General features: G+C 41.0%; 1 protein-coding gene across 12 annotated transcripts in view; it reads left to right on the forward strand.

The window, feature by feature from the left end:
- LOC147240561 (uncharacterized) overlaps nt 1-13,814 on the forward strand; it is a 47,284-nt gene extending 33,470 nt beyond the window's left edge. For 11 of the 12 annotated variants that reach the window (XM_086192393.1, XM_086192392.1, XM_086192388.1 and 8 more), the window contains one exon: nt 1,763-3,006. In XM_086192393.1, coding sequence (XP_086048519.1) covers nt 1,803-2,669 — 867 coding nt within the window. In that variant the 5' untranslated portion in view covers nt 1,763-1,802 and the 3' untranslated portion in view covers nt 2,670-3,006. Of the gene's footprint in view, nt 1-1,762; nt 3,007-13,733 lie in introns of those variants that run through there. The other variant, XR_015111100.1, reaches the window with a different exon arrangement.
- Nucleotides 13,815-15,427: the final 1,613 nt, after the last annotated feature.

Genomic DNA, 15,427 nt, shown 5'->3' on the forward strand with positions numbered 1-15,427 from the left:
CCAGATTGTATGGTCCATTCACAAACTTGGCTTTGACAATTCTGCGTTGATACATTTCTTGTTGACATCATAGTTGAAATTATAAGGAACAGAAATGTTCCCTCGAACTCGAGCATATTGGAGGAACCAATGAAAGGAAGCCATTATGTGGAACTGGGAGGCCACACAGAAGTGATTGGGAAATAGAGTCATGGTTTCAGGGTCCAGCATGACTCATTCGTGAGCAATCAGTTCATTGTAAACGACTCATTCTCAAGGTTTGAAACAGACTATCACTTGTATGGAAAGTTGTCACTGTATCCCTGCTAAAGAATTCCCATCTGGACATCTGTAGGTCCCTCCACGGCTGAACAGCTGTTTCCCCAGACTCAGACTTACACAAAAAAACTTTAAGAAAAACTTGAATGCATGAAGGACTGTGATTAACACAAGCTCACGATAGTTTAACTTTCTGTTCTACAGCATAAAATATGCCTGCAGTACACCTGAGTTTCAAAGTGTTTGTGTTTTGAAACCATATTTACAAGTGACGACAGAGTTTGCAGTGGAGAGGTTGATAGCAGAAGAAGCGCAAAGCTATTTAGGTCGACACTGGCATCATGCATCTGTGGTGTAGTTCATTCACAGCATAACATTAGCGTTGTACTTCTAATGATTGCATTTATCCTTAAAGAACATCATAAAAGTGGTCTTCATTTTTGAAAATTATCTTGAACAAAGATAGAGCTTATTTTCAGCAATGATCACGAGTCATGTGAAAATGCCATTGGCTTTTTTTTTTTTTTTTTTGAGGGCACTTACCCCCTGCTTGGCCTACAAAAATGCATCATCCCCGCAGCACTCTGTGGTGAATGCATGTGCATTTCTCTCTGTGATAGTGAGACGGCGGGTTTGAGACATTCAGTTGAAACTGCCAAACTTTAGCTTCCCAAAGCATATTTCACTTTGATGTTTTAGGCTTTTAGGAGTGCTAATAATTATGTTTCATGAAGTTAGATCTCTCAGATTGTAGGAAATATGACTGTTAGCTTCTTACCTTCACTTGCGATGGTGGGATGAAATGGCAAAATGATGAAAAAAATCCCGCTGTAGAGGATCTTTCAGTCTCTATAAAGGAACTTTATTCTGTTGTGTGTTCAGCACATCCTTAAAACCCCTGTTTTAGTGAACTATTAGATTTAAGACATTTTGCTGATAGTAGATTCTCACACCTTCTTAGAAATATAAATACGTTTCCCTCTGTGTATGAAACTACTGGAAAACACTGCCAGTGTTCCCAAAAGAATGGAATAAAAACTGTGATATCTATAGAAAAAGAAGAGAGTAAAGGGAAGAAGGGGAGGGGAAGGAAACAGCAACATTTATATATTAGGACTTCCCTCTTGCACATCTAGGTCAATTTGGGGGTAGGACATCTTTTTTTGCCATCTGAGCTCCTGCACAAACAAACCATTTGCAGACTCCTGGTTCGCGGCTAGGTATGACATCATGTAATGTGACATCACTTCCCTCTGAGGCAAGTCATTGCTCACTCGACTGGAGCGTGAACACATATCCGTGCCGGGGTTTCAGTGTGTTTGTGTGTGTATGTGTGCATGTGGCCACATGACATCACAGCGTCATCACTGCCCATCTCCATAGCCATAGCTGAGCCTCTTGAAGCAGAGATTATGTCAGAATGTACCATGCTAGCAGAGCTGTTGTTGTCGTGGTAGTCTTGATTTTATTCTTTCCTTCATTTCTATCGCTCGTAAACTGAAAGACGAACATCACTGGACAGCTGCTGACAGATCCGGCAAAGTATGAGGAAAGGCCAGAGGGCTAGAACCTCCTTTGAACCTGAAGATAATCAACAGCCGTGGTCGACGGACAGGGATTCTGAAGATCATTCGTCTACAGGTGGATTCTCATCAGATGAATATTCATCGTCAGATTCAGATTTGGAGGCAGAACGTGTGATGAAGAGGAGTCAGAGGTTCAGCTGCTCTCTCAGCTTTGGAGAGGATCAGGAGCTACAATCAAAGGACGAAGACACAGAAGAAGATGAAGAGGAAGAAGTCTCACCAAAGAACTCAAATGGAGTACCTGCCACAGAACTGGTGGAGGCAGAGCAACACGCACAACTGGAGAACGCTTCTCGTGAGACAAGTCAACTACCAAGGTCAGGTGTCTTCAGGCCGCAGGAATTATGGCTCGCAATGACACGATGTCTCACCCTCCGCTGGCCTCCTTGTCTGTCAATCAACAGACAAAATAACAGGAAATTAACCCTCCAGGTGGACCTCGACCAATCGGTGGACACGCAGTCGTCTGACAGCTCTGAATTAACCAATGAGAGCTCTTCAAGTACTTCTCCTTTAGATGACATAAGTGTGGCAATGGTGAAACAGGAGAAAGAGGATGTTAGAAACAAAGGGGTTAAAAGCGGTCTGCCCCCTCGTCTAGGGATTTCTCGTTCCTCCCCCAGGTTGCCAAGAGCCCGGCAAGCATCCGACTCAATGTTAGCTTCATTGATTTTGGAGAAAGAAATGTTTTTGTGGCTGGAGCTGGTGGATACGGGTGAGGAGAAGGATGATTTACGTTACCGGGCTGAATGGAAGCTGTCTGAGAGAACCAGGAATCTGGCAGAGGGAGTTTGGCTCTCTCGAAGCCAGAAAATAAAGGATTGACTGAGAATTGGTTGTCTTTGAATGGGATTGACTTAATTATCAAGTCACTGACACATCAGTAAAGTGGCCATTTCAATAATCAGTTAGTTTGTATGAGGAATGACAAGGATGTTATTAACTAATCAGTAAGATTGTGACATGGTGTGTAAGCTGCTGTGCTGTTAGAAATGCAGTGACTCTAACTAATTAGAGCTGCTATTTTCAGAACCACTGCTGCAGAGCACAGTTAATGTTTATTTTTCCGCCTTTCTGGGTTTCTCAGATAATTTTATACATGGCTGGATCCATGTGTGAGAGGACAGAATGACCTAATAGAATATGATGTGCATTTGATCAATAAAAGCTTTCTTTTTGAAATGTGGGATGAATTTCTTTAAATAGATTTATCCTAACTATACATATGTGATGACTGTTCAGAGCCACCTACATGATGATAGGCTCAGATTTATTCTCATTGTTTGCACGGTTTCCCAGAGCAACTTGGGCAAAATGAAATGTATTGACATTTTGATCAGAAGAATATAGTTGCAGCTATTAATACAAATAACCAACAAAGATCCCAGTCGCAAGCAGTCTTGAGTGTATTCCAGGTGTACATTTGGTGGTTTTTACGACATGATTAAGGACTTAACAGTTGTTTGAATATGACGGACATGATTTAAATTGAGTTAAAGATGTCAGTCAGGATAGCGATGTTTTCAAAGTACTTACACAGCGTCTCAGCCGAAGAGAAACACGAGAGGGTTTTTATCGACACTCAAATCTAACAGCCCTCCATTACAACATTAAAGAGACAAAAGGAATGGAAAAGTATGTAGTTTGCTCATGTTCTGACAGTCAAGTGTTCCGCACCGCTTGAAGCCATCAGATGACCTCTGAAACTGTCAGTCTGCAAAATTAGGAATGTTTGTGAGGGCTTCTATTTTTTTTCTTGCCTCTCCAAACAGAAGTTATTGCCTGTTAACCATAAGTAAAGCTGTGTTTTAACAACGCGCTCGTTTATTCGCATTTCACACAACTATGATTTAGTTAAACTCGTACGATGCAGTGTAACAGTCTAGTTTGGAGTGACTGTAGGATTGCATTATAAGTATAGTAGAGAGAATAAAGTCATCACAACACTCCCTCACAATGTAATATTACATCAACTTCATTGACCCCCAAAAAAAGAAACCACATTATAGGAGCTTGAATAGGTAACTGCAGAAAAACAGGTGGGTGATAGCCAGAATACAAATAAAAAAAGAATGAAATATATGACGAAAACCTGAAAATACTTAAATATGGTATAAAAATATACACAAAAAGTATATACACTGTATAGAGTACACATTTCACTTTTCTTGGTAGGTAAATGTTGATTTGTTCAGACATATATGTATATCAGTAATCTGCTTTTCTAAATAAGATTTACATGAAAGGTTTTTAAAAATTGCTATTCCAGTACAGCTGCCACAGGAAGTGACATGATCAGATCAAACATTGCACAAATGAAGCTATTGTTGAACAATTGACTGAAATGTGTCAAAAGGCTGTGTGTGTTTTTTTTTAAAACAAATATAATCAATAAACCAATATTGCTGCCACACAAAGTTTGCCAGAGTATATCAGGAAGGATCCAGCTTCGATCCTGTTGAACACATGCGTTAAGCTGCGTGTGATTCAGGTCTTGAGTTACTGTGTCATCACATAGGGGCAGTGACAGGGGCAAAAACACTACCCCCACAACATGTTACTGTCTGATGATGAGACCTTTGAGTTATGAATTGGTTGCCTGATGATTCTTGGCTGTTCAGTTTTGAATGCTCGTATAGCTCCTCATTGAATTGTACGGCTCTTAAACAGCACACCATAATAATACCCAAGGATACTTGCACGCAACTTATTGTTTCAGTGATGGAACGGTATTTCTGTTGTCTTAGTCTGGCAACTGCTGTCCTGAACAAAACAAAACATATCTGCAGATGAGGAGCTGGCCTGGGGTGTGGAGGCATGGAGATGGCTGCTTGGCAGAGACTGCCATCGCCAGTTACTGTTATCGCTGTAATGAGGAATGCTGGAGAAATCTGCTTGTGAGAGGAGGAGGAGGAGGAGGAAGATGGGGGAGCATGAGGAATAAATAGATACATGTAGGAACGAGATGTGAAAACACTCTGGCCTCTTTTACTCACAGCAATTTATACTTTGTTTCACTCATCAGCTAATGAATGCCAAAGTCGTGGCATTTGGGAGGGTTTTGCATTTGCATTGCTGCCTAACAAATGTGGGCATCTTATAAGTGTTTAGCTTAATTTATGCATGTGTAGCAGTAGCCAGCGGGTAGAGTACTGTGCAGTGAGTAAACCTCTGTTCATGACACCTGACAACACACGCCAGCGACCATGGGTGTTGGCGTCCCTGCTAGCACGCTTGGCTCTCATTCCCTGTGTTGCACATTGGTAGACCGCAGCATGGAGGTTTCGGTTTCCTGTAGATAGAGGAAGAATATATTGTGTTATTGATTCTTTTTGCATTCATGTTGTTTACACCTTCAGGCCCATACAGAAAATCTTAAAATAGAGGGAGAGGAAAAGATGGTGATAATGATGAAAAGAGAAATAAATTAGTCTCATGTGTTGTAAGTCAGGAATTTCCCCCCAGAAGCCACCAAAGTATCTACCATCATCATCATCATCACTAATGACTGCCTCATTAGGCAAAGGATGTGCCAGAGAAGCACAGTCTTGTATGCAATGGTAAGTTACTTATTAAATACTGGTGTGACTCCCAATCACTGAGTCATTGTAGGGTATTTTGAAATGAGAAATTATTGCAATTTCACAGTGAAAAGGAAGCGGTTGATCATTTATTAAATCTTATTAAGAACTTAAAATTGAATGACTGAAAAATATTTTATTCATCCCCTTGGGGGAAATTCAAGGTAACACAGTTCAATGTTTGGATGAGAAAAGGTAGCAGCATGGGAGTTGCAATAAATAAATAAATACAATAAGTGAAAAGAGTGGTGGGTAGCAGCATGAGGTATTGGCACAATGCACATGAGAGCACATAGCTGTTGTTAAGTCCTTCTTATTGAGCAGCTGAATGACGGCCGGGATAAAGGCCCTCCGGTTGTGTTCTGTATGGGATTGCACCAAGAGGAGCCTCCCACCGCGGCGACTGCTGGTCTGCCCCACCAGGGCATGACGAAGGGGGTGGTTGGCATTTCCTCAGATAGACAGGAACTTGCTCCTTTACCGTTTCTCCACCACAGTCCCCAGATGGTTCAGGCTCCACCCCACCGCTGACCCAGCCTTCTTGACCAGGTTGTTCAGTCAGTCAGAGTCCTTCTAAGTGATGTTGCCGCCCCAGTAGACTGCTGTATAGAATAGAATGCTGGCCATGCATAAAAACCACTGCTACTTTGAGATTTAGCACTCAGGCATTGAATTCTGTAATATAATGACAAGGCATCTTTCAATACTCAATAATATTGAAGCAACTGAAGCAAATACATCAGTGCTATCCAACTGTTGAGGTTTGGTACGCTGGCCTGCTCTTGTGTGTTGATTTTATAATGAATTTCTCAGACTATATGACATGGAACTTGGCAGAGGTCTGCACTTCTAGTTTTATTTTGCCATAAAACACCAAGATCCTGAAACCTCTCAACATTTAATATCATAAAATAATTTAATAGTGCAGTTGGACAGAATTAAAAAGTTGTATTGGGCTGTTAATGGAAAGTTTTTGTTTTATATCTATACATAATCAATAACCATATGGATGCAGAGGAGATTTATTCTAATGGTCATTTGGGGGGTGGGATTTGTGGCTCTGTTGAGCAGCACTGTATGATTTAGGGTTGACAAAATATATATAATACCAGTGGCAGGGACACAGGGGACACGGGGAAGTTGAACACTTGAGTCATGATGATGAATTGGACTTGTAAGTTGATGTGTGTGTTTTTGGAGGACAAAGGAGAGTGTAATGGATGATTCCTGCTGGGCATTTGTGATGACGCCCAGATTAATCAGGCCCGGACACACACACACACACACACACACACACATAAACATCTCTTGCAGATGGCCAGAAGTACTGTGGTGACATAATTGGCTGTTCGGGATTCTTATGGGATGCATTTGCCCTTGTGTGCTTGCTCACAGACTGCTGCTTGCTGCCTCCTGCAGTGTTTGTGTGTGCACACATCGTATAAGCATGTGCATGGAATATTAAATTGCTGGTTGATGACATGATAGAGGAGGTTCGTCACTTGTCGCAACCTCTGACGTGAAGCATTGAGTATTTTTCTGCAGGTACATTTCTTGGAACTTAGAAGATGCACACAATTGGCTGGGTTATATCACTGAGCTGCACCGCTGTTACTCTACTCATATTGACAAAACCTCACTCGAGCAGCTGGGGATTATGTCCCTTACACAAAGCTATACTGGACTTTGTTGCCAAGAGGGGTGGGTGCGACACATTTTTACAAATAACCCCCATTAAATAGACACAGTCAGTCGCCTGCAAATGCCAGGGGTATCCACTGAAGTTAGCAGGCTCCTCCTCGCACCATTATTCAACCACCCCACCCCCCACCCCACTCTCCAGTTAAACAATAAAATGTAATTGTGCTCAAAATCCATCAAGGCATGGGAGATATATGATTGCGTTTGACAGGAGGTGAACGCTGCAGGTTTATCAAATGAAGTGCCCCATCTTATTGAAAAATTGACTAAAATTCTAAAGCAAATTGATCAAGACAAATCCCAGATTGCATAACCATCAATAATCCAATATGGCTGCCACAGAAAGTTGGCAATAACAGCCAAGGACACAGCTGAGAACATACTGAAAAAGTGTAAAGTTTAGGTACACGGGCAAAAACACAGCATCCCCGAAACACATTTCGCTGAATACAATAATTATGCCGCTCGAACGTGCATAATCCAGTCGTTAAGACAGAGACTGCATCGTAAGCAATTTAATCTCCCTCACATTCAGGATGAGGGAGGTCTGGCGATGCCGGAGGAGAGTTTGTACCCATTTTATATTTGCCATCATCCAAAATAATTGTATCCACAAAAAGGTAAAGGCTGAGACAAGTGTTTACTTTGGCACTGGAGTCAACTAAAACATGCAAATGGTGCAATCTCTCTCTCCACATTTCACTCTCCTGACACTTTGTTTCCATAAAAACTGAACAGAGCAAGAAAGACTGAGGTGGCTTGTCATTAAGTTGTCAGGGAGAACTCTGTAGTACAGTGTAACAGCAAGTAAGCACAAGTCACGACTTCAGAAATCAGCATACTAACCCCATTATGTCAAATAAAATAAACTTTTCTCCAACAATAAAGCCTCTGAGCTTACTGAAGTCTGGATGGGTGCACAGGGTTCCCACAGGTGCAGGAATCCCTGAGAAACGTTTGAATTTTAATGTAGAATTTTGAAAGTTTAAATGTACAATATTCACATTTGAAGAAAAGAAACTGCTTGATATTGTAATTGCATTACTTTCATATTAAATCACTGCGCAGTGGTCTGCTTTTAACCCTTAGACACCCATAATGTTTGTCTTTATTGGTAATAGGAAGGGGGATCTTTACGGGGAGGTGGGGGGTTTCGCAGTGGATGCCACATTAAAGTGGTCTCCATCATATGACAGATTGATTTTAGATACATCTCACCAGAATCTTTTTTTTTTTTTTAGACCACAGCCATACAGTGCAAGAAATGCTTAAAGATGCTTAAAAGTGCTTGAATTTGACTTAGGAACAGTGTCAGTTATAAAAACTGTTCAGTAGTGTGGAAAAATAACAAGTTTCTCAAAAGTCAAAGCTACATTCATTTTAGTTAATACAGTGTTGCAGGTCACATATAAATGATGGGGAAAAATTAGTCTTCGGTATATCTTATCAAACTTTACCAATTAATTTCCGTCTTAGAAGTCAAAAGAGAAAAATTAATTTTCAGGATGCTTTAATTTACTGCCTACAGATTAATTGGTTATTAAGAGGCAAGAGAATGTAACATGTAAGACAAAATCAGGGATACAGATTCCTATAAGACACGCATAGGTCTCCAGAGACATTCTTTTTCATGTCTTTGTGTTTACTTGCGCTTTCATACTCATGTCTGCTTGTGTGTGCGTGTGTGTGTGTGTGTGTGTGTGTGTGTGTGTGTGTCCCGTTTGAATTCAGCTGGGGCTTGTTCAGGCATGTTCGCATCTGGCCCACTGCGCTCGTTTTTTTTACACCTCACTGAACTGTGGGGTTCAAAGTATGTTACACGCGCTGCCCGAGGGAGGTTCTCACGTCCCAGACTGATAGCCAAGAGCACAGAACTCCTTCAATAGCTTCCATTAATGCAGCTCAAAAATGAAATGCATTCAGACACAATATAAGATGATGAAATGAATTGAAGTCTCATCTCACCCAGTACCACTTCATTATAATACTTTTTCTTTGCGTGCATAAAAGACATATTTCATTTGATTTCACAAGGAGGATTATGACAGTTCTACTGAATTTGTGTGTGTGCGGAGGGGATATTTCCAGACAGAGTTGTGTAATGCCTTGTCATTCTGATTTGGACACCAAGGATCAAATATCAGAGGAAGGTTTAAGCGAGGGAACATGTTAGGATAAACCTAAAAGACCAGATTGGGTAAAATGTCTTGGCAGAAAAGAGCTGTCTGCTTTAATCTCTGTAGCAGCAGATACAATTTATTTATCGCAGTATTATTTTTTCTAACTTTATATCTATTTTGAGCTGATGTTCCGGTTAGGTTGGTGGCCGACTTTCAAGGCTGCAGGACAAAAGTGAACAGAAAGTTCTTTGTACTTAGGATTTTTTTTCTGGTGAAGCAGGATCACGGTCTGATTCTGGCACCAGCAGCATCGTGACAGAGGCAGCAGGACGATGAGGTCTGTTGGTTCCATGCTCACTGGAGATACTCTCCAGTGAGCATTGTACGATGGAAGGTCGCAGTCTTAGTCTCCATTGTAGATACTGCTGGAATTTCCTTATCTGCTGGGTCCTCTTAAGGGCCAGCAATCCAGGAAGCTCACAAGGAATGCCATGTTGTTAGCCAGTTCCAGAGCATGGTGTAACAAGAAGTAGCCGTTAAAGAAAATCACTTGGTGCCAGTCCTGCTCTGCATAGTGGAGAGGCATCACTTGGGCCTGACATACACCTGGTGTCAAAGGCTGCAAGCAGTCAGGATAGTTGGACATCCATTCTGTACAGAGAGGTGGTACAGGTCGTCCAGGGGGTTAACAACGGGCTTCTTTGTCTAGAGCATCAGTAAAGACAGACTGGGGCTTTCCTCAGCCAGTTGCCTGTTGGATACAGAGAGGAAACCTGGTTATTACTTCACTAAGACAAGAGACTCACATTCTTAGCCAGAAATCCACTGGATATGAATTCTTCCCGCGTCTTTACAGACAGGATTACTGAATACCTGGTCTGATGCCATTGCATGTATTCTCAAGGTAACTGCATGAGGGTACACCTGGCCAATCAGGCATTTTATAATTCAGTTTGCAACAACATAATTTCCACAAATATTTCAGTTCTAACTTTTATATTCCCTGTTTCAACACTTACTGTAGACCCCTAGGCAGTAAGTGTTGAAACAGGGAGTGTGAGTGATAAATCTGGCTGGGATATCACTCGGCCCCCTACACACACACACACACACACGCTCACACACACAATCATAAAATCAGCACAAATGCTTTCTAGCTGACACAGTCTATTAGGAAACCTGTGTCTTCACCCAGGAGTGCAGGCAAAAATGTCTAGTGTACTATCTGAAAAATACCTGTGTGCCCCCAGAATAAATGAGCTGTCACCACAGCAGGTGGGATACTGTCAGCTAAGCAGCGTTACGTGAAGGGCCCAGACATGAAGAAGGTACGCAGATCAGTCCATATTATTTTCAATTCTCTACCTGCTTTTGTCCCTATACAACACTTTTCAAATCCATATGTGCATGCTAATTGGAAAACTTTATTAAAAACTTTTTAAAAATTATCACTCTGAATGTTAAACAAGGTAAAGTGAACTCCATGAACTACAAAAGACAGATTTGAACATGCAAGTAAAAATAAGAGAGATTTTATGCTGACTTTCAAAAAAAAAGGGGGGGGGGGGGAATCATGCGACAGCTTTCATGGAATTTATAAGAAAGTAAAATCTCCCAAAGATAACAGATGGGTTTATCTCTGAAGGCAGCTATGGTCCAGGCCCAAAGGCTCTGGGGGAAATCAGTCATGGTTATGTGTGCGTGAATTTCTGCATGTGTGTTTATGTGTGTGTGTGTGTGTGTGTGTGTGTGTGTGTGTGTGTGTGTGTGTGTGTGTGTGTGCGCGCGCGCGCGCGCGTGAAACTGTGTCAGAAAGTCATTGTCGGAAGTTTTTCTTCCTGCTATCTCTCCCACTCTGACGTGTTGCTCCTCTCTGCCTCTTTCATGCTTCAATCAGACTAATCACTTCCGTTGTTAATTGCTTCTTTCCCCTGCAGAACTGTCACGTCTCAGACAGGCAGTCTGCAAAGAGAATAGGCAGTGGTGGGATGGTGATGCACGACACCTGTTACTATTTTAAATGAGTAAATTATCTTAAGTGTCGTGAATTTTTTTTTCCCACAAATGTAGGTTATATCTATGGAAGCATGTTAGGGGAAGGGATAAGGAAAAAATGGAGGGAGAAAGGCATAATCTCTAGCTACGTTACTGATGCGGTACAGCTACTAAAGTGGCGGCGAGTCATGAGTCACCAGTTTACTTGAATCCTGACATTTTGATTTTAATCTCTCTTTGACGTTGATGCCTCCTCACTGGTGAGAGCTGTGGGAGGCCTTCCATTTTCCGTGTCGTCTGCCCATCCCATTCTCGTTAATGTGATATCTCCGGAATTCCTTCAAACTTTGCAGAAAGCTGGTCTGGCACTGCATGAACTGAAAAGACTTTAGGAACCAAAGGTGACTGTCACTCACGTGCACGCAATATCAGTCACATTCAACTTTACGTAATAACTCCATCCGGGAAATTTGGCACAAATGATCATGTAGACTGATTAGATGTTGGTCAAAGGTCAAGGCCACTGTGGCACATCGTGGAGGGTTGGGGTCAATATGTCCACTTTTTGTTACGCCAGGCCCTAATACACTGTAGATATTACATAGTGTGCAAAGACTGTTGTTCATCAGTGTGCTAAGTATTCATTCTAATAGAGATTTATGCAGACAACCCTTTCATTCGTATTTAATCCATGTCCAGTTTGCCAGGATAGATAAAGTAGTAGCAGTGGCACATTGACAGCTTCCATGTTATCAGGGACTTGCGTAACTAAATCTGGGTTGCAGCTGCAGTCTCATAAATGTTAAATCCTGCTAAATGGAGAATATTAATGAGATGTAATGCATGTGTGTCTCCATGTTGCGATTATGCACATGACCTATATACCCAAGTGCTTGACCAGATGATGCAGCTAATAAATATAATTAAAACGAAGTACTCGCAATTTATGTGATTAAAATTAGTGCACACAGAACTGACATTCAGAGTCGTCACGTTGAATGACTTCAAATAGAAATGGCAAATATTCATTTCTCTCCCAATCGTGTAACAGACATGGAGGTAAAACTGTATTTTCCCAGTATCCTCTCATTCCATCTCCAGACAGAAATCCCTTTAAACTGCTTGTCAAAAGAGGTTTATTGATAAGTATAATTCCATAAAAATGCATGAGCCAAAGCTGCAAGAACTGAGGCCAAGTTTGGATTATTGGACCAATTAGAATTGTCGAAAAACAAACTGCCATGAAAAAGCTCAAATTCCAAAATCTAGCCACGATTAAACTTTCAGCTCCGTGTTTGTGTGTAGACAGCCCCTCTTTTACTGATGAGGGACCAGCAGTTCTGGCAGGCACCGTAATAGAATACAAATGCGGGCCTTGACAGTTCTGAATATCTCAAACCTTTCAGATTTCAGATTTTCAGCCACTTACACGTAGCAGGTCATTGCCCAAGAGCTCTGTTTCCTCACATTAGTTTGTGCTAGAATTTTGCCTGAGACCTTTCGCATAAACCTAAAAAAAAACGAAGCAGAATCATCTCTAACTTTTTCCAGCAGCAGGGTCAGAGACACTACCTTGAGACGAAGCACACATGAGTGCGTCTGTGATGTGAAGCTGCAGCCGTCACATCTCACCCACGTCTCTCACCCACGTCTCTCACCGCCCTTCACCTGCCTCTTTCTACATGGCTTCAGTACTTTTCAAGTCAGTCAGTCCTTGCTGTTCTGTTTTCAGCTCTTTCCATAGATTCTCGGTTCACAGCATCAATTTAGGATGTGAATTCACAGGCTTATGGGCATGCAAGAGATGGCCAGATAAGTATAGTTCAAAGCTGACAGGCTGGATATGCATTACAATGTATTCAAGGCTTTCTACATCACCTGGCCTGGGGACAGAAAGAGAGAGAGAAAGAGAGAGAGAGAGAGAGAGAGAGAGAGAGGGAGGGAGAAGCGGCGACATTCACGAGTGGATAAGCATTAGAGAGAAATAGAGCAGCAACTACAGCTGGGTGACAGAAACACTATAGATTGTAAAACATTCCAACCAAATTTATTACAGATACAGTTTTTTTTTTTAATGTTCATGAACCAGGAAATTTGCTGTTTATTCTGCAGTCATGTGTTTTTTTGGGGGGACTTTTCTAATCAAAAATAACAACAGTGATTGTGGTCGCTGTGAGATGTCTGAGTGGAGGAGAATATTTTGGAGACAGAAAATATGTACAGGGTTCATCCATTAATGAAAATGATAAATGTCAGAAAATTATTAACCGGAAAATTTTGGAACAGTCATAGAAATTTGCTTTACAGATATCTGCGTGTTGGAGTATATGTGGTTCATGTGATCAGTTGAGAAAATTGAGTTACTTTAGATTAATTTCATATTCCTCACAAGAAGCTTGTCAGTGATTTTAGTTAATGGACGCTGGTAAATTTTGACATGACATCTGTAGCTGTGTTATAAATTCCATATCTTACCATATTCTTCTCATAAGGTGGCTTGAAAGAGAAAGCTGCTTCCTGCCTTTGATTCCTGTGAATGAGTCATCAGATGAAAGGGCAGCCAGGTAACACAGGCAAACAAGCCGGTGTTCATTCGCACTGTAAATACTGCAGCTGAATAAGAATCACCCCAGGTGCATTTTGTAGGTTCAGGGTTCATGTCAGACCAGGGATTTTACGACCAAATGTGGGTCAGTAAATGACGAATTGCATTACTCGGTAGATCTGGGTCCTCAATCTGTCCTGAATTAGGGGGGGAAATGAATCCTACGAGGGGAACATTTGGAAGATGACTTTATTATTCTGATTCAGCTTTTCTCCACCTTGTATACTTTTTGAGAAACCACAGTTAAAGATTTATACTTTTTTTCAAATGTAAGAATTATTGGTATGAAACAAGGAACGTAGTTGTTTTGCTTTGTTGTGTTTTAGCAAAAAAAAAGTGACTGTAGAAAAGGTTTCCCCCAACCACTGTCTTGGTGAGATTTTGTTTAACATAAAAGGCTGAGCTGCCGTTTGTTTGATTCCAGATGTGTAAAGTTGGGTGTTTTTTTTTCTCTTTATAAAATGACATAAAACACAGGAGGTAAAAGCTGTTCAGACATGGTGCCACTGGTAATCTTGAAAGAGAGACTCATCATTTTTTTTCTTGTTTAACTACTTGTAGATACTGTGCATTGTAACTGTCACATGGATTTGGAGAGTATGTAATTCCTGGAAACAGCAAATCAACCAGCTGTTGTCTCTCTATCCACGCCAACCATCTATATCAAACATTACAATACAGTGAGTTGTAGAACTTCATAGGAAATGGAAATGTGGGCCAAAAAGTAAAAAAAAAAAAAAAAAAGTAACGCAGAAAATGTTGGCGCAACAGTAATCAGAAGCCTCCTCCTGCTGACGAGCCACACCAGCCATCACATTTCCAGTCACTTCTACTTTAAGGTTTTAATTATTACTATGCAGGAGTTTTCCTTCCACAGTGTGAGTAACACAGTTGAGTACATCTGCCCTAAATTCCCCAGAAAGAGCACCGAACACAGGCTTTCTGCGACAGACAGATATGGAGTAAGCTTCACTTTAGATCTGAGTTCAGTGAGGGGGGAGGATTTTCTAGGTCAGTAAAACAGTAAAGTAGTAGTGTACGTCTAGATTACATTTCATCTCTCTGTCCCTCCCGGAGCCAGAGTGCATTATGCTTTATTTAGCGAGGTTATCTTGGAGCAATCTTTTTTTCTTTCACATACCACATCTTATTTATGACTACCCAAGCATTCACCTGGTAAATTTTTAATTTTATAAACGAGGAATTAAAAATGAGCCCTATTTTTAGCCTGAATATAAAAATGTTAAAGTAAAGAAAAATGCAGCCATTCGCCACACTTCAGCTCACTGTGGCAAGAAGCAATGACTCAGTTTGATGTGATTAAATGACACCAAAGATATTCTATTCATTTGTGACACAGTTGCTGCTCTTAAGATCTCTTAAGCTATGAAAGCATTAAAGATAGTAGGATTCAAGATATAAAACTAAATGCTTCATGGCTGGATTCGTTTGCCTCATACTGTTAAACTGTCTTGATATCAAATGAACATAAAACGCCTCAAATTTTGCAAAATCTGGCATTTATGTATTTAAATATCAATGTAATTTTTTTGGACACTGTACATGTAAAACATATCAATC

Source organism: Aulostomus chinensis, chromosome 22 (genome assembly GCF_037954235.1).
Source record: "Aulostomus chinensis isolate RoL2024-O1b breed Wild chromosome 22, RoL_Achi_v1.0, whole genome shotgun sequence".
Lineage (NCBI taxonomy): Eukaryota > Metazoa > Chordata > Actinopteri > Syngnathiformes > Aulostomidae > Aulostomus > Aulostomus chinensis.